This window comes from Microplitis demolitor, chromosome 5, assembly GCF_026212275.2.
Source record: "Microplitis demolitor isolate Queensland-Clemson2020A chromosome 5, iyMicDemo2.1a, whole genome shotgun sequence".
Lineage (NCBI taxonomy): Eukaryota > Metazoa > Arthropoda > Insecta > Hymenoptera > Braconidae > Microplitis > Microplitis demolitor.
Genome location: NC_068549.1, coordinates 15,645,637 through 15,669,736, shown reverse-complemented (window position 1 = coordinate 15,669,736; position 24,100 = coordinate 15,645,637). Strand labels below are relative to the sequence as shown.

Sequence of the window (24,100 nt, the reverse complement as noted above, 5' to 3'; positions counted from 1 at the left end):
AGGCCATAAACGAAAAATTTAGGGGGCGTTGCTAAAAAAAATCAGTTTGGTAAATAACAGACACCCTACTGTTCATGCCCATCCGGAAAAAAAATTAATATAAAAAATGGCCCTGTATAATTAAATATAATTATGTATAACTATATTATATTATATATAATCATTGCTATAAAAATAAAAAAAAAAATAAAAAATTCGGACATGTGCAGGATTTGAACCGTGGACTTTGCGCTCGAAAGTTTAACACGCTACCCACTGACCTAAGAGACTTAGTTGAAAAGTAAGTTTCGTATGAACTTTAAGTAATAAAAATCTTATATGTGATAGATTCTTGGTCAACAAAATTTTATATCTATGATCAGACATGAATAGCTATGAACATACATGAACAGCCATGAACAGACATGATCAGGCCTGAGCGTATTTAACGCTTCAGACATGAACAGACATGAACATCCATGAACAGACATGAATAGACATGAACAGGCATGAACAGGTATGATCAGGCCTGAGTGTATTTCACGCTTCCGACATGAACAGGCATGACCAGGCATAAACAGGTATGATCAAGCCTGAGCATATTTAACGCTTCAGACATGAACAGGCATGGACAGATATAATCAGGCCTCATCATGTCTGATTTCAGGCCTGATCATACATGAACAGGCATGATCAGGTCTGATCATTTTTTCACGGGAAATTAGACAAGAATAAAGAATTGCGAATTTCTAATAAAAATAAGCCGCATAGATTCCAAGAAGATTTTTATGAGCATAAATTTATTATTATGAAGTTATAGATGTATTATGTGATTGTCGTAAAGTCACTATGAAATCATTACTATAAGATCATAACACACTTCTCATCAATTCATTATGACATAATAATAAATTGATAATGAGTCCGACTAGAATTTTTTCCTGATTTACGTGAAGTACCATAAGGACCTTGTCAGGTTAATACAAGGGTTGTCTTATTAGGACAACCTGAGTTCCTTATCAGGAGCTTATCAGGATATCCTTATTCAAAAAAAAATTTATTTCTTATTTGGTCAATCTGACGTGCTCCTTATCAAGACCATATTTGTATTTCCTTATTAAAAAAAAAAAGTTATTTGTCATCGGGTTAACTTGATTATAAATTAAATAAGCAACAACGATTTCTTATTTCACAATAAGATATGGAATGCACTAGTGTTTCATTTATTTACTAACTCTTAACTGCCCACTATCGGTTCATACTAGTATATTGCATAGTTAGGATACTGAGATAATCTTTTTGTGGGGAGGGCAATGTTTTCAGCACGAGTCGTCGGGTCACATACACAGGCCTAAGGCCTAAAAAAAAAAAATTATATATATTATTTATGAAATTGAATCTTTATGCGTTATAGAATATGACTTCATTATTTCCGGGATTACGGAGAAGTCATATAATATAATGGACATCATGAAAGATTGCCAAATCCAAATTAGGTAGGCAGTTTCCCATGATAGGTGAACCTTCAAATTCCTCCGTCCATCTTACGGTTTTAAATAAATTATATATATTATTTATGAAATTGAATCTTTATACGTTATAGAATATGACCATAATTTTCGTGTACGTGGCCTGGAGACATGTGCTGCAATAATTGCTCTCCCCACATAAAGACTATCTGAGTGCCCCACTATGCACTATATTTTATTCAATAATTGCCTGATTTACGCGATCAATGACAATCTGCCAAGCGAAGTCTGTGGCTATTTAGCGACACGGTGCATCCACAAAATTACAACCAGCCGTCGGCTTTAAAATTCAGAACTCATATTTAATTGACTTAAAATTTACTCGGATCTTTTAATTGTTAATTTCACTATTTATTAACATAATAAATACAACACAGCCACGCGGTATAACCCACTCCCCATATGATGAATTGAAGTAACCATATTTAGTGTACTAGCCGTTCAACATGGATTTTGACAAAAAACTTTAAATCGTTCAACGAGTTCTTACGATGTTCAATAGATGAAGCTTATTTAAAAATCTTAAAACTCGCGGTGAAATGTCATTTCACCACTCACTTTTCACAACGCCGGTGAGAGTCGAGGACATCTATTTTGATTTTACTCAACTTCTTTGCACCGGTCGATAAACAGCCATTGGGGGTTTGCAACGCAGACGTCACAAAGCGCGCAAATCAGGCCTGCGTTGAATAAAAATTTACAATTATCTTCATAAATTTCTTATTTATTGTTTCAAATATTAATTTATTTAATGCCGTAAGATGGACGGCAGAGTCAAATTGGAAATTTGCGACAAGAAAAAGCATGTAAAGGATAAGATATCCATGATTATCCTCATCTATCTTCAAAAATTTCTTATTCATTATTTCAAATATTAATTTTTTTTTTTTACATTGTATAATTTTAGTATTTAAATTTATTTTTAATGATCTATTATGTAATTTAGACACAGCCAAAAGTTATTTTAAGGCGTTTATCGTTTTGTTGAGCGCTCTTTGATGTATAATGATCGACATGTTGAACATACGAGTCACATAATTTAAAAAATGGCAGCGTAAATAAGATAAAGTTATAAAAAATGAAACATAAAATAATATAAATAATGGCAACATTTTTCAGTTGCCAGTTGTCAAAATAAAGCTAACATTAAAATATAACAAAATGTTCACCTAAAATAACTAACAAAATATTAACTACAGAATGTTATTTTTTAAATAACGTAAAAAAGTCAATATTTAGTTAAAATTTTATTGGTAACTTTAAAAAAACTTTTAAATTTTGACTTTTTAAAAAGTCTATTGTCATCATTTTAACATTTTGGAATAGCAGAAAGTTGAATTGGAACGGACAACTAAAAGCTATTATAAAGCGAGCCTGACTTGCGGCAATATGTAGGTCACAAACTGAAATACAATGCAAATAAAAAAGTTGAATTTTTATTTGTTTTATGAGCCTAGTATGTAAATTGCATATTTAACTTGCTTCATCAAATTTTAGTCCAAGAATTTTCTCGCAGCATAGATATTTTTAATAATAAAGCCTTAAATTTGTATGAGTCTGTTTACTATAGACATTGATATGGCTTGTTAGTATACGAAATATCAAGTTTACAAATTCGACTGCCAGGACTTTTTTTTAGAAAATTTAATGCCTTACAAGAATATTCTAGAGCCGAATTTTTATCTCACACGGTTCAGAAGTTAAAGTAATATTCGTAATCACAAAAATTTTTTTTGCATGTTATTTAAATGGAAATTTCAAATGGCTACCGACACCTTTTAAAATTGAGGCAAAAATTTTGTTCAATGAGATAATTTTTATCTCGGTATATAGGTCCTTTTTAAGACATAAATTCGATAGGTTGGTTTTTTTGGCTCACCCTAATATATATATATATATATATATATATATATATATATATATATATATATATATATATATATGGGTCGTTATACCCAATAAAGATATTTTTACCGGGCGACCCTCGTCGATTTGGTTTAAACTTTGTGGAGCCGTTCTATATATTAAAAAAAAAAAAAATTCTCTGAAAATTTGAGCCCTTAATATGAAGCTGTTTCAAAGCTATGATTTTTTAAATATTTAAAAAATTTTTGATTTCAACTTTTTCATTATTATTTTTTAAACAGAAGAATTTTTTTAAAAAATGAGCAGCATCTAATTTAATATTTTTTTCTGCAAGCTGAGACTTTTTCCCCCACAATATGTAATTTTCACGATGTGCATATTTTTTGTTTGAACAAAACCAATAACTATTTAAATACAAGTCATTGATTTTATAGTTTTATCGAACTGAAATAGTACATTGTATGGTAAGAGATGAAACAAAACGATATCAGACGAGTGAAGTAGGCTGCCCGAGCCGTCGGCAAAAGCTGACAACAGCTGCAGTCTAAAGCCATGTTTCATCCCGTGTTGTAAGCTATTTTTTTCAATAATTACCTGCATTAGAGATCAGTTTCAGTGTCAGCAACCAGTGAGAATCAAGTTAATTTAAGACCAATGGTGTGATCAGCCATTAGTTTACGCGTAACTTATGATTTGCAATTTATAATTAAGCAACAACTATAAATACTATTCATTATTTACACAAGTTTTTATGAAACTTAATTACAATGACAGAACTGTCATTGATGCAGATAACATTGATAGTCTGAAATCACTATAAAACAAATCACAAAAGCATCAGAACTCAAATCACTATTACCCAGACTTGAAGCTTTGATGCTGGTATCATGAAAAATAATTTTATAATTTTTGTTATCAGAGCTTTACTGCAGATGCATACCAGAAAACATATCCTTACACCGCAAAATTTATACATCCGGGCTATTCAAAATTTCACCGGTGTTGATTTCACATTTATAATCTATGATGCTTCTTTACAGAAAATGAATGTCTTAGACATACGACACTCTAAGTAAGTCAAATACGGTGTAAAGTACACAAGCATTGCACATTTTCTCACCTATTATTGATAGCCTGGAATATGTTTGGGTTAAAAATGTATCAACATCCTCAAAATAGTTAAAAATTAAAGTTTCTTAATCATAGAGAGTCTACGTTTTATTTAATTTTGTTCAAACAAAAAATATTCACATCGTGAAAATTATATATCTTGTGAGAAAAAGTCTCAGCTTTCAGAAAAAAGTATCAAATTAGATGTATCAAGCGCCCCAGAGTCATAAAAATTATTTTTTAGAATTTAATCGAATTTTGAAGGATCTTTTATAACTTAGGATAAAAAATGGATATTGTGATTGAAAAGCTGAGAGTTTTTCCTACAAAAAACCATTATGTGCTTATTATTTTAAAGCGATTTTCTGCCTCAAAAAAACTAATGAAAAATTTGAAAACAAAAATTTGTTAAATATTCAAAAATCCATAACTTTGAAACAGCTTCATATTAACAGCTCAAATTTTCAGAGAATTTTTTTTTTGATAGATAGAACGACTCCACAAAGTTTGAATCAAATCGACGAGGGTCGCCCCATAAAAGAAACTTTATTTGGTGGAATGACCCATATATATTAAGGTGGGCCGAAACAAGTGACTATTTTTAACTTCCCGCTGAGAAAATCGATGATTTTTTAAAATTTCAGGAAGTTATTGTTTTCACCCTGATTTTCGAAAATCGAGTTTTCATCAGATGTCGAAATTTTTAAGTCCTAAGGAGCTATTCTGACTATTTTCAAAATGATGTCCGATTGTCTGAGTGTGTGTGTGAGTGTGTGTGTGAGTGTGTGTGTGTGTGTGTGTGTGTGAGTGTGTGTGTGAGTGTGTGTGTGTGTGTGTGTGTGTGTGTGTGTGTGTGAGTGTGTGTGAGTGTGTGTGTGTGTGTGTGTGTGAGTGTGTGTGTGTGTGTGTGTGAGTGTGTGTGTGAGTGTGTGTGGTGTGTGTGTGTGTGTGTGAGCGTGTGTGAGTGTGTGTGTGTGTGTGTGTGTGTGTGTGTGTGTGTGAGTGTGTGTGTGTGTGTGTGTGTGTGTGTGTGGTGTGTGTGAGTGCGTGTGTGTGTGTGAGTGTGTGTGTGTGTGTGTGTGTGTGAGAGTGTGTGTGTGAGTGTGTGTGGTGTGTGTGTGTGTGTGTGAGTGTGTGTGTGTGTGTGTGTGTGTGAGTGTGTGTGTGTGAGTGTGTGTGTGTGTGTGCGAGTGTGTGTGAGTGTGTGTGAGTGTGTGTGTGTGTGTGTGTGTGAGTGTGTGTGTGAGTGTGTGTGGTGTGTGTGTGTGTGAGTGTGTGTGTGTGTGTGTGTGAGTGTGTGTGTGTGTGTGTGTGTGTGAGTGTGTGTGTGTGTGTGTGAGTGTGTGTGTGAGTGTGTGTGTGTGTGTGTGTGTGTGTGTGAGTGTGTGAGTGTGTGTGTGTGAGTGTGTGTGAGTGTGTGTGTGTGTGTGTGTGTGTGTGTGTGAGTGTGTGTGTGAGTGTGTGTGGTGTGTGTGTGTGTGTGTGAGTGTGTGAGTGTGTGTGTGTGAGTGTGTGTGAGTGTGTGTGTGTGTGTGTGTGTGTGTGTGTGAGTGTGTGTGTGTGTGTGAGTGTGTGTGTGTGTGTGTGTGTGTGTGTGTGTGTGTGTGTGTGTGACCAATCTATAACTTTTTTACTAGTGAACCGATTTGAATGGTTCTTGTGGCAATCGAAAAAGCTTGTTGGTCATCAACTTTTTTCACAATTTCAGATCATTTGATCAGGTAGACTTGAAAATATTATCGAATTACTGAAAAAAAAAATTTTTCCAACTTCCCGCTACTCATTACCTATGAAAGCTTGATCTTGCTCTGTTAGATTTACTTTTGGGCAACCGTGTTTTAATACGAAAATTTTGACTGATGCTATGGTGATATCTTGTACTGTCATAATTACTAAAGGTATTGCAAAACAATATTTTAAAAGGCCATCTTGCATCGTTAAGATGTATGAATATCCATTAGCTGATGATTTATTTGGTACTACTATGTCTAACGCTATTTTATCCCAAACTTCAGCAGATGTGTCCGTAATTACCATCAGCTGTTTCGTTTTTATTCTAACTAATTTCTTTATCTGACAACTAATACATTTCCTAACAAAATCTTCTATGTTTTTCTTTATATTATCCCAAAAATATCTTTGCCTAATTCTATAATAAGTTTTAGTTACTACTTTATGTCCTGCTATTGAATTTTCGTAATTTTTGGCTATTATTTTTTATCTTTCCTATATTGGAGGTATTATTATTTTTTTTTTACAAATAATTATTTTTAAATCGGTACCTTTAAAAATTCTGGCAATAATATTTTTAATTTTTGTCCAATTTGTTTTTTATAAATTGCTTCTACCTTGAGAAATACTAACTGATTTAATTTTTCTCTTTTCCATGTATAATTTTGAATTTTCAAAAGCTTTAGTATAACCATCTACAGTAGGTGTATCTCGACTATCACTTAAAGTTACTAGTGTAAATCACAAAGAAAATCATGTTATAATGTTCTAAAATGTATTCAAAATCATAAGAACTCTTTGTCTTACGGTCTTTTTCGATCATCACGTAATTTAACGTAGCTTATTCGTCTGTTTAAATAATATTATCGACAAAAGAATTGAAAAAACACCGTTTACAATATTTTCCTTGGATATTTCATGTATTAACGCTCTGAGATCAGTCAGAACTCACTTAAATCCTTACTTCCATCACATTGATTTTTGCCTAAATATACTTATTTTTTATTGGATATGATTGTGAGTAAATATATAAAAAACGCTCATTCATTAATTATTTTTGATTCTAATATTGATTACTTTAACAAAAAACATAACTCTTTTGAGCTTGCAAAGCTCATAAAAAAAGTAAAGCAAAGGTATTTTAGAGCTTTAAGAGCAAAATGTCTCGACATACACCTTACGAATAACTTATCTTGGAATGACCATATTTCTCTAACGTTAAGAAAAGTCAATGCATCTTTACATAGTTTAAAAGTCAGAAAAAACATTTTCCCATCTGATATACGTAGATTTCTGGTCTCAGCTACTATTCTTCCACTTATCAATTACTGTATTGTTGTACAAACTGATTTTACTGCTGAAAGTAACTTGAAACTTCAGCGCTCAATAAATAATGGTATTAGATTCATTTTTAGCATAAAACGAGACCAGCACATATCTCCGTATCGGCGTATACTTAGATGACCATCTGTTAATTCTAGAAAAGTTTATTATATGGCCTGTTATTTCTACAAACTGCTTGAAGTAGGAAAACTTCAATATCTGCGTGATCTGTTTGTCACGGAGATAGATGTCAGACGATCGGAGAGATTGGTAGTAAAAAATAATAATATATTGTTTAAAATTCCAAACTTTGCTACAGTGTTTTACGAGCATTCATTTGTCGTCTCAATAATTCGTCTTTGGAAAGATCTGCCTCCTGAGATATTAAAATCAAGTACTCTTGAAGTTTTTAAAAATACAATGTTTGACTATCTACTAAGTTTAGACTTTAAATGAAAGTAAACAAAATTTTTGTAAAATAGCAAATCACAAATCAGTGTAGAAATTGGATTATACAGTAAGAGTTAAATCTTCTATAAATATTACTTCACAAATTGTGACCTTAGATAATAAAAATACTCTTGTAAAAAACTATAATAATGTATGAAATTGCAATTTGGCCTGTGCCTTGGCATAAAAATCTATAAATAAATAAATAAAATAAAAAAAATAAAATAGCCGTAGCTTTAAAAAATTTTTGATCGAAATGCATTGAAACTAGAGATTTTGAGCTATTAAACGCTTTTTTAAAGTCTCGATACGATTATTTTTAACAAAGTCACAGCTATGCAAAAATTTCTAAAATTTTTCTGTTCCTTTAATTTTTGGCATGAGCGTACTTAAGTACACATCTACTCATTTTGGTATACTACTAGACCCACACAGACACTCTGCACCTCAGGTTCTTTATGAGAACGTCGAGGCAGCCCAATTTTCATCTACGTAGGCACTTTGTTTTGTCGACGGATAGATTTTATCAACATTCTAAAAATGTTGATCAACGACATTTCTGCTCAAACGGATCAAAAACTATAAATTAAAAATAATGATTTAATTAATTATATTTTTTTAATTAATAAATTTAACGGAAACTTAACAGTCGAAAAAAAATTTTTCTTTAAGAATTGGAAATTGGGGCTGGTAGAAAATTTATCCAAGGTCTCAACGCTGATCTTAAATTTACTGTGCGACTATTAGTTGTTGAGATATCGATCATTAAAGACAAAAGAATCTTTTTTCATTTAAAAGCCGATATCTAAGCAACAATTGTCGTACAAAAACATATGATAAGCAAATTAAAGCTGAATAAATTTGCTAAATGAGTTTTGTAATGCTTTGCCTGAAAAAAATTTTCCCAGCACATGGACCATAAAAACAAAACAGACAAATTTAGAAAATTTTTTTCTTGAGTTATTTTTCGTCACTGCGTGTGAACTGTGCTCACAAAAATTTGTTGTCAGTATATTGAGAAATTTCATGATTTCGATTGTTTTTTCATACGACTATTTTTTACTAAGATACAGTTTTCCAAAAATCACTAAAAAATCTACAAAATTTTTCTGTAACCTTAATTTTTTGGATTAGTGTAGACCCTTTCGTAAGTGTGATTTTGATCTAATTATAATCGCATAATGGTTATTTCCAGGTGAAAATTTGGTTTCAAAATCGCCGAATGAAGTGGAGAAACAACAAAGAGAGAGAGCTGATGGCATCGGGTGGTTCACGTGAACAAACATTGCCAAATAAAAACAATCCAAATCCTGACTTAAGTGATACTGATGGTGATAGACCTAGAATAGATGTTAGTGATATTAGTCCTATAGCGAGTCCACGAAGATCTACCGATGACCTTACTGATAATGAAGAAAATGAAGAGATTATCAATGTTACGTGATCATGATGAACTTTATTTAACTTATGAATACATTAACAATCATTTAAACAGTTACGTAAATCAAGTAGCGTAAATTAATTTTGATTTTAATTTATCATCATTTGAGTTTACGAAATAACAGACATCGTTCTCTCTAAACATGAATTAGTGATAGTTAATGAATATCCACGTATTTCACTTATACATGTTTAGAGAGTAATGTAAAATTGTACCATATTGTAATTAGTGATTGATATGCATAATTAAGGGAGAAATATCTTAACTCAATTGAAAATGAAGAGTATAAAATGCTAAAACTCTTTAAGCAAATGTCTAATCTCAAAATAAAAGTAAAATAATAATGTTAGTAATTCTTATGGTGTGAATACTTAAAATAAGATGATACCAAGTTATGATCATTTATCTTGATATAATTGATGTAATATATTGCAATAAATAAATAACAAATTGAGTGATGATAAGTTAATTTTTTATTATGCAAACATTTTATTAACACCACACTACCAGTGATTAAGTTCGTTGTCGAATCTACATTGTACTTTCGTTTGTTTTTTTAAAAATCCGTAACAAACAATATTTATTTAAAAACCTCATTATTACTTATGTTTATAAAAAATATTGATTACTATTTTTTTTTTTTCCAATTGATTTTATTTCTTACTCTGGTTCATATTTGTTACCATTATTAGTCCTTAATGTTTGAATCATCGGTCTTCTTGCTAATGGCGTTCCATTATTTTTAGCACTGGCTACTTTTTTACTCCATTTTAACAACCAATTTCCATCGTCATGTTCCTGGAATATAATTATGAATTTGAATTTAAATTTTAAATTTGTTTAAACAAATTAACTATAGGTGGGGGAGTGGAGGCAAAATGGACCCCCTAAAATTTTGGATGCCTCGAAATATTTGGGGGTAAAATGGGCCCCCAAAATTTTTGTTCAGTTTCCATGATGTATAAAAAAGGAACCCTCGCAAAGTGTTTGAGATTGTGGTTTGCCTTTACCATGTCTAAATAGAAAAATTTTCTGAACTTAAATTTGAAAATTAATTTTTTTCTTAAAGCTTAAAAATAATCTGGAAGTTAAGACTAGACCATTTCAAAGGTGCGTCGAGTGGTCTTTCAGTTGAGCAATCTGAACACATGCCATAGTTCGTTTAATGAATCAGTATACAAAACATTAAAATAATTAAGCGCGAAAAATCAGTATTTTAGAAAAATTTATTAATTAGCATTTTTACTATACTTTCACCGAAAATTTTAATTCTTGCCCTTTTTAAGTGGAAGAAAACCGTTCTTTTCTTTTACGAGAGAACAAATAATGAGCAACGATGTATGTGCCTTTCTTCCCACAAAACGGAGGCAAAATTTTAAACTTGTAGGCGCAGATCTAGTGAAAATTCGTATGCACCCTACAGAGGACAGTAGGAAATTCCATTCCGAATGTTTGCGACCCTTGCCTTCGAGTCGAATAGGTAATTATAAACTCGGTTTGGAATGTCCTACTTTCCTTCCTTAACGTGTAACATACTATTAAGATGAAATAAAATTATAGTCGAATTTCAGTAGATTTTTTAAAAAGCCCATTTGGTCCGAAATTTAAATTTTTAATTTTTGGAGCATATTGATTTCGCATACATGACAAAAGATTCGAAAATGTAAAAGGTGGTAAAAAAATCATGTATTAAAATTTTTTTTTGGGAGGCCCATTTTACCCCAAATCTAAAAATTTTTAATTTTCAAAAGACGCAACATATTAAGACCAAAAACACGGTAAGGGACTAGAAAGAAGTAATACAAGTGAGAACCACTAAGGATATGAGCTTTTTTTTTTTAAGGGGCCCATTTTGCCCTCCTCTCTTCTCCTATAGCATTGAGATGAATGTAGATTAAATTAAAAATAATAAATCTTAGCCTTTAGCATCCCGTGGTAAAACGTAAATGATTAATTATTTAATTACTAAAAATAAACTTTTTCTATAATACGGTAAATATATTACTCAGAAACTCAATCAATCATAATTAAATTACAGTTTGTTTCAAAGTATTTGGGAAAAAATATATATTGGTATTGGTATTTGAATGGTTTAACCAGGCACTCAGCTTCTGTTAGCCATTGTACCCGCCCCATTGAGAACAATTTATAGTTATCGGAGAGGATCGCGGTCCTGGTGATTATCGTTATTAGGCCTTGCTATTTTTTGTGCCAGTCCACCTAATGACGAACTTAGCAAGCCCACTGTCCTTCCGACAACTATTTGTAATTTGACTACTGTAGATACTATTGTTTGTAAGTTTATAGATGAAGGAGACATAGTTTTTATTTCGGTGATTCCCCGTTCCGAGTTAAAGGAAATACGTCGTGGGACACAGCCACTCTCAGTACTTTCCACTAGCTCAGGATGAACCGGGACCTAGCGTTAGCTAAGCTCACCGTCGTTCTCCCGTCGCTATGAGTCCCCTAGCCTTCAGCTACCGCGGCCATCTTGCGTCGTGTCCCTGTCATCGAGGGGTCTTGTCATCGATATTATGTCTCCTAGGAAGTTAATGTGGGTATTTTATGATCCATCCTACAGAGCCGACTATGTAGGAAAAGGCACTTTTTCAAAGGTTATTCAGGTTATTTAAGTCGTTTTGACTCAAATTCAACCTTGAATAACTTTCGAAGGAGTGAATTTAGCAAAAAATGTTAAGAGACCTTTTTTGTAGAGCATTAAATTTCCTTCAAAAATATGTATCGACTAAAAAAAATTTTAATATTTCTAGTATTTATAGTAATCCAAAGTAGAAACAAAGAATTTAGAAAACAAATCAATATTTGAGGCACGGTTACAAGGTAACGGCTCGTTTTAAGTCAATTTACTAAGAAAGATTTTTTGTAGGGACTTCCATTTCCTTTAAGAATATACATTGCTCAAATTTGTCAGATAAATGATTTACGAGTTTTGGGTAAAAAATGAAATTTCCGTCAAAGAACGAATAGTCGTAACAATACACCTCTTAATATCAATATTAAGGGCTCAAACTTGCACAATAATTTTTTTTGGAAATCAGGAATAATATTTTCACAGTATCGAAAGAAAAAAAAATAGTCAATTTTTTTGGCCCAGTCTAATATATATATATATATATATATATATATATATATATATATATATATATATATATATATATATATATATATATATATATATATATATATATTATGGTGGTTCGTTTCAGAGCAATATTTTTTTTTCAAGGTGCTGACTCGAAACCTGGTAGAATATGTAGAAAAAAAAATTTGGTCAAAATTTGAGCCCTTAACTACTATTTTCAGAGGTTGACAATTCATTTACTAGTTTTCCCATTTAAATAACATACAAAAATCATTGTTTGACACTTTTTTTCACCGTAACCTGTAAAGAAATTTTTTTTCTACTTAGATCATAATTTATTCTCATAGAGCATAAAATTCTCTAAAAAAAAGTCGGTCACGAAAAAATTGTCTGACGAATATTTTTAATACGTAATTATGTTATATGAACTAGAGTACTCCTTAGTTAACGTAAATCCGTCACTTTATCGAATAATTATATAATATTTCCGAACTCCTGTAATGGTCTTGGCTGAATTGTTTGGCAAATCTAATGTTTCTTTTGCTTCGAAATAGTTGTTTCTCAATAAATCACAACATTTATTATAACTGCTCATAAATAACATTAACTTTTGCTTACTGCTTTTAAATCTCTACTAAGAATAAAAAAATATCTAAATCAATTTTTAATATATAAGAAAAACAAGTGCACAGTGTCAAAAATCAGTACGGACAATAATTTATAGAGAAAAGAAAATTTTTTTAATTTTCAATAATCGAAAAAAAATAGGAGCCACGGAGATCCTACGACCGGAACCACTTGAAAATTTGTGGAATATATAGTAGTTTGTTGACACAAATTTTCAGGAAAATCAAAATATGCATGATTTTCAGAAAACGACTTTAAAGTTTTAAAACTCAAAAATAACGCAGAAAAATTTTTCTAAAAAATTATTTGCATTTTTTTTTTCAAAAGTACATAGAATAATGGAACTTTTTTATTCTTTGAGTTTTTTTATTTAAAATATTTTTCAAATGTTATAAGCAAAAAACCATGAAAAGTGTGTTTTTTTGGAAATTTCAGATCTATTGAACCAATGATCGAAAAAATTTCAAAATTTAGGAAGATGAGTTTTTTGACGAGTACTAAAAAATACCAAAAAATAACGGAAATCAAAAATTAAAATTCTTAAAACCGTCTGATTTGGCGTGGAATGCCCCATATATGATCATATATACTAAGATATTATTATATACTTATCCAAAAAAATGAAAGGAACGAAAAAATTTTACAAATTTTTTAGTGATTTTTAGAAGGCTGTATTTTCATGAAAAATGGTCGTATAGAAAAAAAAAATCTGGGCGTCGGGTGACCCTGCGGGCCAGCCCCAAAACTTCCCGCTGTTTTCGACCTTAAAGAGCTCGAAAACATTAGTGTAGATATATTTTCGAGCTCTTCGAGCTCGAAAATGCTATCACATGCAATTGTTTTTTTATGATCTTTTCAAGCTCTAATAAGTTACCTGTTATGCTGAAGTTTGAAAATTTAAGAATCGAAAATCATCAATGAAGCGGTTTTAAAAATTTAGTTCCTGATTTTGTTCAGTAAAATAAGTGTATTGAGGCAGAAATCAATGTCGGGGATCAAAATCAAGATTTAAATAAATTTTGAGTCATGTAAGAAACAATAAAATATGAAATATCCGATAAAAATATTAAAAACTACGTTTTATCGATTTTTTTGTTGATAATATGATTTAAACTAAAAACCAAGTTCGATGAAATTATATGATCAAAAGAAACCATTAAAAAGATGAGTTGGTATGATATCAGGCACATTTTAGTACGTTATATTCTGATTTATCCGGAAAAAATAACATAAAATGTTATTTTTTTAACGTTTCAACGCCGATATCTTTTGAACTAATCAATCGATTTTGATAGTTGACGTGGCAATCGGCGCGTTTTATTGAATTCTAGAGCTGATTTAAATTTGAAATCTACGCGTCAGTCGTTTCGAAAATATTTAGAAAAAACCGTTTTTCACCTTTTTTCTACCGCGATAACTTTCGAACAAATTATCCGATTTTGATGTTTGAGGTGGCAATCGACGCGTTATATTGAGTACTAGAGCTGATTAGATTTTGAAGTCGATCGTATAAGTCGTTTTTGAGAAATCAGTAGAAAACTAAGAAAAAATTTTTTTTTTTTCGTAATTCGCAAATATTTTCGAGTCTATTCGATCAAATAATCTGAAATTTTCAGGAAAGTTGATGGCCAACAAGCTCTTTCGATTGCCACTCCAACCATCCAAATCGATTTATTAGTTCAAAAGTTACAAAGAGTTTACATACATACATACACACACACACACACACTCGGACATCATTCTGAAAATAGTCAGAGTAGCTTCCTAGGACCTCAAAACGTCGCCATCTGATGAAAACTCGATTTTCGAAAATCGGGGTGAAAACAACAACTTCCCGAAATTTTTGAAAATCGTCGATTTTCTTAGCGGGAAGTTAAAAAACGCAATTTGAAGCTTGAAATCTCTAGTTTAAAGACCTTTTAGCAAGATGATTTTTTGAGCTACAGTTTTTGCGTAATTATATGAAATAGCTCGAGACAAAAAATTTCTAGATTTTTCAGTTTTGTTTTCAGGGTCTACGGGACCGGGAAATTTTTTTAACTTCCCGCTAAGAAAATCGACGATTTTGAAAAATTTCGGGAAGTTATTGTTTTCACCCCGATTTTCGAAAATCGAGTTTTCATCAGATGTCGACGTTTTGAGGTCCTAGGAAGCTATTCTGACTATTTTCAGAATGATGTCCGAGTGTGTGTATGTGTGTGTGTGTGTGTGTGTGTGTGTGTGTGTGTGTGTGTGTGTGTGTGTGTGTGTGTGTGTGTGTGTGTGTGTGTGTGTGTGTGTGTGTGTGTGTGTGTGTGTGTGTGTGTGTGTGTGTGTGTATGTAAACTCTTTGTAACTTTTGAACTAATGAATCGATTTGGATGGTTGAGGTGGCAATTGAAAGAGCTTGTTGGCCATCAACTTTTCTGAAAATTTCAGATTATTTGATCGAATAGACTCGAAAATATTTGCGGATTACGAAAAAAAAAAAAATGTTTTTTTTAGTTTTTTAGTGATTTCTCAGAAACGACTCGAACGATCGACTTCAAAATCTCATCAGCTCTAGAATTTGATAAAACGCGTCGATTGCAACCTTAGCCATCTCAATTGGTTGGTTTCTTCGAGAGATATCGCGGAAGAAAGAAATGGTAAAAAACAGTTATTTGCAAATATCTTTGAAATAACTTAACCAAACAATTCCAAAATCGGATCAGTTCTAGAACTCAATAAAATACGTCGATTACCGCCTCAACCATCAAAATCCATTCATTCGTTCGCGAGATATCGTTGAAGAAAGAAATGGTGAAAAACGGTTCTTTCTCAATTTTTTCGAAACGACTGACGCGATCGATTTTAAATTTTTATCAGCTCAAGAATTCAATAAAACGCGCTGATTGCCATCTCAAACGTCAAAATCGATTAATTAGTTCGAAAGATATCGGCGTGGAAAAGTTAAAAAAATAACATTTTATGTTATTTTTTCCGGATAAATCATAATATAACCTACCAAAATGTGTCTGAAATTATACCATATCATCCTTCTTATGGTTTCTTTCGATCATATAGTGTCATCGAACTTGGTTATTAGTTTAAATCATATTATCAACAATAAAATCAATAAAACGTAGTTTTTAATATTTTTCTCGGATATTTCATATTTTGTTGTTTCTTACATGAGTCAAAACTCATTTTAATCTTGATTTTGATCCCTGACATTGATTTCTGTATTAATACACTTATTTTATTGAACATAATCGAGAATTAAATTTTAAAAACCGCTTCATTAATGATTTTCGATTCTTAAATTTTCAAACTTCAGCATAACAGGTAACTTGTTAGAGATTGGAAAGATCGTAAAAAAACAATGGCATGTGATAGCATTTTCGAGCTCGAAAATATATCTACACTAATGTTTTCGAGCTCTTTGAGGTTGAAAACAGCGGGAAGTTTTTAGGCTGGCCCGCAGGGTCAACCGACGCCCAGATTTTTTTGAAAGAAAACCAATTCATGACTTGCTTAAGAAATTTATGTAGCTACACGGAAAAAAAAATTCCCAGATTTTTTACGATTTAATTATCGTAATTTTCATTATATGGTATCGTAACGGTGGATTATAAAATTTAAATCATAATTTTTACAATAGACTATCGTACATGTTGTTTTATAATAAATACTACTACAAGATAGAAAAAATCAGATACTATAGAGTAAATTATATAAGTTGTGTTAATAAACATTACAATGCAACTATCGTAAAATGAATGAGTCGGTAATGTAGAAGTTCTTTAAATATAAAAGTATAATTAGAAGTCAACGGAGTAAAATTTATTTTCTTAAAAAAGTAGAACTTTACAATAAAAAAAAAGAAAATTCATTATTTTGTACTTTTTTTTTTTTAATAATTAAATTGAGAAGGTAAATACAATGTCGAAATAAAAATAAAACACATTGAAGTAATAATAATAAAACATTTATTTAATATTTTTTGAAATATACTTTTTTGGTAGATAAAATTTATTAATTATTATTAATTATTCATTAAATTAACTTATAAGTTATAATATCACATCATGTTCAAAAAGTGTTATACTTGTATCTTTTTGAATAAAAATAACTCATTCCTTTATATCTAAAATATGCACATGTAGGAAATCGAAAAAATCCATAGGTTCAATTTTTTCGATATTTTTTTTTTTTCATAATTTATCATTTTTAAACAGATCCAAAAATTATTAGGTGTTGGCTAACTTCAGAAAGAAACATTAAATGTCCATAATTTGAGGTTATTGAAATGTTTACCTCATCGCCAAGTCGGATAAAATTATTCATTGTCGACAAATAAATAATTTTTGTAACAAAATTAGGAGAATTGAATTTATTAAAAAAGAAAAAAAATTCATTCTTTTAGAATCATTCATTCTATGACAATGATACTACTTGTTTATAAAAATAAACTTCATGTCCAGATAAATAATTTTAAAACGAACGAAATACCCACAGAATGTTTAGTTTAATCAGAAATAAATAGTAATAAATATACTTACACCACCAAATTATTATATTATTATATTCCTTAATTTATGTAGATTTGTCATGAAGAAAGCACAATTTTTATTGTAATTTTTTATTTATCATTGTCCGAAGAATGTCATGAAAAATGACCTCTATTTCTGCACTACAATGGAGGTAAAGATGCACTGATTTATAAATATATATAGTTGAACCACACATAATATGAACGAAATAGATGTTATCATTCGTATATACATATATACTCTCACACAAGTATCACATCATGGTATTGTGACAACATTTGTCTTTCATACGTAAACGCTTCAGATGGCATATACTATACCATTTCAGAAAATTTACAATCCAACTATCGTAATTTTTGTGGCTTGTATTGTAAAAACATAGAGGCAGCACTGTAAATTAAGAGGAAGAATAAAGGAATAAATATTATAATTAAATCGTATTTTTTATTTTTTTACTATTTACGATAGTAAGATTGTAATATTTCTTATTGAATTTTATACAACAAACTTTTAATAAAATTACGATAGTAAATAGTAAAAAATCTTTTAGAAACTGTAAATTTTCGTATCATATATTTGAAAGTTACAGATAATAAAAGTATAGTCCAGGATTACGATAGTAATATTGGAATTTTTCGTCGAATTTTTTTCCGTGTACAGTTGGCATTTTTTCGTTTCTTTATACGACAATTTGCTGCTTACCCGTAAAAAATGAATCATACATGGCCATATATGGCTATACATAGCTTGATATGGCCATATATGACTTGATATGACTATGTATAGAAATTTTAACTAAATTAGAAAAAATTTTTTTTTTTTATTATTTTGGCGACGCAGAGATTATCAGATATGCGAATAATTGAATTCCTAATCGAAATGGAAATTTTTAATTTAGAGAAAAAACGCTAGACTTTATAATGACCGCACCCGCTTTAGTAGGATTCGAACCCGAGACCTTCCGTACGAGAGACCGACGCATTGACGACTAGGCTATGCGACCGATAGTTACAACAAAGTTTAGTTGTGCTACGTAAGGTTCAAGAATATAATCACTTTCGAAAAAGCATAATATAATCATCAATTCGCTGTTAGTGATATCAAAATTTGCTATTTTGTTAACACTACAACATTCTGTTTATAAGTAATTGTAATAGTCAGCTCGAATTCTTATATATATATATATATATATATATATATATATATATATATATATATATATATATATATATATATATACCCTTAACAAATTAATCATGCATGGCCATACATGACCATACTTGGCCATATATGGCCATACATGGAGATACCAACTTTTTTAATACAGTCATGAATGGCCATATATGAACCATACAAAACCATGTATGGCCATACTTGGCCTTGTATGGTTCATATATGGCCATGCATGCCTGTATTGAAAAAGTTTGTATGGCAATACATGCTCCATGTATGTCCATATATGCTTCATTTATGAGCCATATACGGCCATGCATGACCATGTATGATTCATTTTTCACGGGAATGCACGCCTCAAACGTTCACCCTGTGAAAAATGAATCATGCATGGCCATGCATGGCCGTATATGGTTCATATATGGCCATACATGGACATACAAACTTTTTTAATACAGCCATGCATGGCCATATATGAACCATACAAGGCCCTGTATGGCCATACATGGTTTTGTATGACTGTATATGGCCATGTATGACTGTATTAAAAAAGTTTGTATGTCCATATATGGTCATCCATGCTCCATGTATGGTCATCCATGCTCCATGTATGGCCTTATATGCTTCATATATGACCCATATACGGCTATGCATGGCCATGTATGATTCATTTTTCACGGGAAGATATCAGCCTTCAAATAAGAAAGGATCCTTTTGTTTTTGATTATCGATATCTCAGAAACTAATAGTCACACAGTAATTTTGAGGGCAGCTTTAAAAAGTTGAATAGAGGCCTCACAAGCTTTATTCTTGATTTTGAAGAAAACATTTTTTTACTTTCTTAATATGGATTTTAATGACGTACAAAAAATGTACTTTTTATGGTTTTTTAGTCGATCCACCGTTACTTTACAAATATTGATGAAAAGGTTAATGCTGCCAGATTATTTTATTGCTTAACCTACTCCCAAATGCTCTATAAATTTAATAAAACAATTAAAGGAACAAGTTTTGTTCCTTAAATTGTGTCATCATTATCAAAATGGAAAAATTAATTTTTTTTCGGATTTTTTCCATTTTTAAGTCACTGAGTAACTAACGCAAAAATAGAAGAAAATCCAGAAAAAATTGAATTTTTCCATTTTGATGATGGTTATATAATTTAAGGATCAAAATTTGTTCCTTTAATTGTTTTTTTTAGAATTTGAGCAATCAGTCCAGATTAACGGTTTGATGAATCGATTTGAAATTTACAGAGCTTTTCGGGGTAGATTAAGCTGTGAAATCACCAGGTAACATTAAGCTTTGTATCGATATTCGCAAAGTAGCCGTGGATTGACTAAAAAACCATAAAAAGTCAATTTTTTCTACGTTTTGCAAATCGACATTGAGATTAAAAAAAAATTTTGTTTTCTAAAAAACCAAAAATGAAGCTTGTGGAAAGTTTATTCAAGTTTCCATAACTGCCCACAGAATTACAGTGCGACCATTAGTTGCTGAGATATCGATAATCAAAGACATAAGGACCCTTTTTTATTTGAAGGCTTATATCTCAGCAGCAAATTATTGTACAAAGAAACGTAAAAAAGCAAATTGTAGCTGAATAAATTTCCTAAATGAATAATGAATTGGTTTTCTTGAAAAAGAAGTTCCCGGTTCCGTAGACCCAAAAATAAAACCGAAAAATTTAGAAAATTTTTGTCTCGAGATATTTCTTATGATTACACGGAAAAAAGATAACTGGAATAATTTTTGTTCGATCGAGCATTTATCACATTTTTAAATAGTACGCCGTGCTTCATAAACGAACCTGTAACAATTACAGTTTAGCGCCACGCAGTAAGTTTCACATTTTAAATATGAAAAATTACAGTTTCACAATGTATTTAATTTACTAACTCACACTGTGATATTTCATGAAAATTATCAAAGTATTGTTTGATATGCTTTAAAACTTACAGTTTCTTTAAGCAAGTTTTACATTATAAATTTTAAAACTTATTTTTTATGTAACAGGGTAGAATTTTTGTAAATTATTTTGAATTTGAAATCGACTCGCGCCAAAAGCTGAAGCAAGCATCGGGTAAGACGTTTGTATCTACAACTAACTGTTACTACATCTACAACTACGCCATATTATTAGTCAAGAGCTTATTAGCCCTCGTGTTGAAGAAGCTTATTTTATTCAGTATACGTTGAATAAATTATTGGAACATTGGAGATTGTTGCGGAGTGGATTTGGATTTGGATTTGTTGGAGAACTATTAGAGGATTGGAGGATCGGAGGATCTGGAGGACGTTGGATTAAAAGAAGGTCGGAGTGTTAGAAGGAGTTGTAAAGTTTAAAGTGAGTGGAGTTGTTCTTGTTGGTTAAATCATTTGTAAAATATTAATTATAAATTTGTCGAGTCATTTGTAATTTGTAAAATAATTAAATCAGTAGAGCCAATATAAATAATTAAATAAGTAGAGTCAGTAATTAAATTTTATCAGTAGAGTCATTCGAGTCACATTGCATCAGCTATCTTTATTTTATTGTTCACGTTCATTTATTTATTTGTAAGGCTACTTCATCTGAATAAATGCCATAGTTTATATTTTAATTTAACATATTTACTTAATAAATTTTCCTAAACATTTTCCCTATAAGTATAAGTAAATAATAAATTCTCTCTTCTAAGTTTTATACTGCGTGGCCCAGTACGGGGAAAATCCTGTCCTGAGGCTGACTAGTCGAGCAAAGGTTGTGAAACACCTTAAGTTTCACATATGTGTGGACCCTTGTTTAATTAAGGCCACAAACTTAACTAATTAAACAATTGGACCCATTACACTCAAAATAACGATATTGAAACTAAATTGTAAATTTTATATTTTCAGTTAGTAATTTATATGTTTATTTTTTTCAATAGTAATAGAACCCATTACGAAATGTGAATTTTGAAGTTCTAATACAGTTTACGGTTAGCACTCGAACGGTCCGGACGTGTTTGCACTTCTCCGTACCACGTGTTCAACCAAACCATACATACAGTAGTGAATACAACTAATAAATACGAATTAGTTCTCTGTGATTCAAAGTATTACAACCGCTGAGCGCGAACGAATTCGTGAGTGGTAATGAGTCGACCCGGAAGTTCTCTGACTACGGAGAATCTTCAAAGTCATGCCTTGTCACCCATGAACTACACCCACGCACTCCAGACAGAAATTACACCGACTAAAGAACAAGCAATTATTGTTGACACCATTGACGGAACACCGATACAGGAATATGCACTCGCCGTAGCATCTAAAATTGGTTCAGGAAACATCCGACATATTTCTAAAATATTTAACAATCGTGTGTGCGTATACGTAGCTACGAAAGAATTAGTCGACAAGCTCACAGAAAATCACAATCGGCACGCAAAGAATTTTAATCCGTCCCTTAGTCACGCGTAATAAGAGGCTTATAATATCCAATGTTCAGCCGTTTATACCTAGTGACATCATCGTCCAAAAACTCATAGAAGCCAAAATAACACCAATGTCTACAGTAACAACTATTCGTGCTGGATTAAACGCACCCAGTCTTCAACATATACTGAGCTTTCGCCGCCAGGTCTACATTAAACTAAAAGACGTCGAAAAAATTCCCAATTTTTGGAAAATCGACTTTGACGACACAACCTATTGGATCTATCCCACGCTTGATAATGCAACTTGTTTCCTACGTAAGCAGGAAGGTCATCTTGTCAGATCATGCCCTACCAAGGTTAATGAAGCTGGTGAAATCGACGCAAGTAAAATAGAAGAAACGTCAACTAAATCTAATCTACAAAGTATCGGAAAAGCCCACAGCTTTTCTAAGCATATTCCAAGTCCTGTGCTAACAAATATCAGTCCTGCCCTACCTGCAAAACGTCCTATCTCAACCTCATCCATAGAGAACACTGTTAAAATCACTGAACCAACCAATACACCCATATTCCAAAGACCAACGCCTCCAATCGATGCTCGAACGTTCAAAAAATCAAAAACGACCAAAATCTCTCAGTGAAAGAACCTACTCAATTACCAACGATTGAAAAGGAACTCTCAGTCGACCCAACGGGATACCAGTACAACTACAAACAAATCTGTGACCTCTTAAAGAAACTGGACCGGAAAGGACGTCTCGACCGAGTCGTCAATGAATTAAAATTAGACCCAGTGTGTCTCGCTACGATGTTAAGGAAATTATATTCACTCCTAGAACACCGGAACCATAAGAACCGATTCACTAGGATCATCAATAAATGCGAAGCTGTGGTTCTTACGGACATCTCTGACTCTTCTGATCCTACTGACTCCGACTGTAGAATGCAGACTGATGACATCAGAACCACACTTAACTAATCTCACTTAAACTTTCCCATCATCCTATACATTAAGAACATACTCCAGTGGAACATTAATGGACTCTTGGCAAAAAAGGAACACCTGCAAATATTAATCTCTAAATATACTCCTGACTATATTTGCATACAAGAAACCAACTTGAAGTTAGACTATTGCTACAATTTAAGCGGATACCAATCATTCCATAAAAACAGATCAACCACTGTTCGTGCTAGTGGTAGTGTGGTGATCTACACCCGCAATAGCTTGTGCTCCAGACCAACTTTCCTTAATACTAACCTCGAAGCTGTCGCTATCCAGACTAACACACTATATAGGCTTACGATATGTAACGTATATCTTCCCAATAGCACAACTATCTGCAGCGCAGATCTTGAGCATCTCTCTGAACAACTACCTTCTCCATCCATTATACTGAGAGACTTCAACGCCCATAATATAGTATGGGGATCCAACTATACAGACGCACGTGGTTCAACAATAGAAAATTGGTTCGACGATTAATAAATGTAAAGGGATGGTTAAATCCACCTCCGTTTGACGGGAGGGCGATACCACACACTTTTGGGCACACTCGCGTTGCGGGGTGTCACCAATAACAACCCAGACGACACTCTTAGTCGAAAATTGACCAGGAGTGGATGTTAACCAGAGGTATAATCAAAAATCCTCATTGCGCGTGGTATCTTACCACACCCACCACGAATTCTACCTCTTTTGGGCCAACACTGCTCCCATCTCAGGAAATAGAGAGACTCTGGTCACAGTGGGCTTGGAAAGGCCCCCCGTGGTACTAAACTCCTAGCTTTGGTCAACATGCTTGCATAGGGTTAGTGGTGCGATGCAAGTTCTCCCCATACCCATACGGGTT

General features: G+C 32.0%; 2 protein-coding genes across 3 annotated transcripts in view; one reads left to right on the top strand and one right to left on the bottom strand.

The window, feature by feature from the left end:
* The window catches only part of LOC106693517 (homeobox protein DBX1-A-like), a 126,909-nt gene extending 117,465 nt beyond the window's left edge, over positions 1–9,444 (top strand). Inside the window, exon 2 of the mRNA XM_053738931.1 lies at positions 9,184–9,444. Coding sequence (XP_053594906.1) covers positions 9,184–9,432 — 249 coding nt within the window. The 3' untranslated portion in view covers positions 9,433–9,444. The remainder of the gene's footprint in view (positions 1–9,183) is intronic.
* LOC103574932 (uncharacterized) overlaps positions 9,425–24,100 on the bottom strand; it is a 58,225-nt gene continuing 43,549 nt past the window's right edge. For both annotated transcript variants that reach the window (XM_008554500.3, XM_008554499.1), the window contains exon 4: positions 9,425–10,227. In XM_008554500.3, coding sequence (XP_008552722.1) covers positions 10,090–10,227 — 138 coding nt within the window. In that variant the 3' untranslated portion in view covers positions 9,425–10,089. The remainder of the gene's footprint in view (positions 10,228–24,100) is intronic.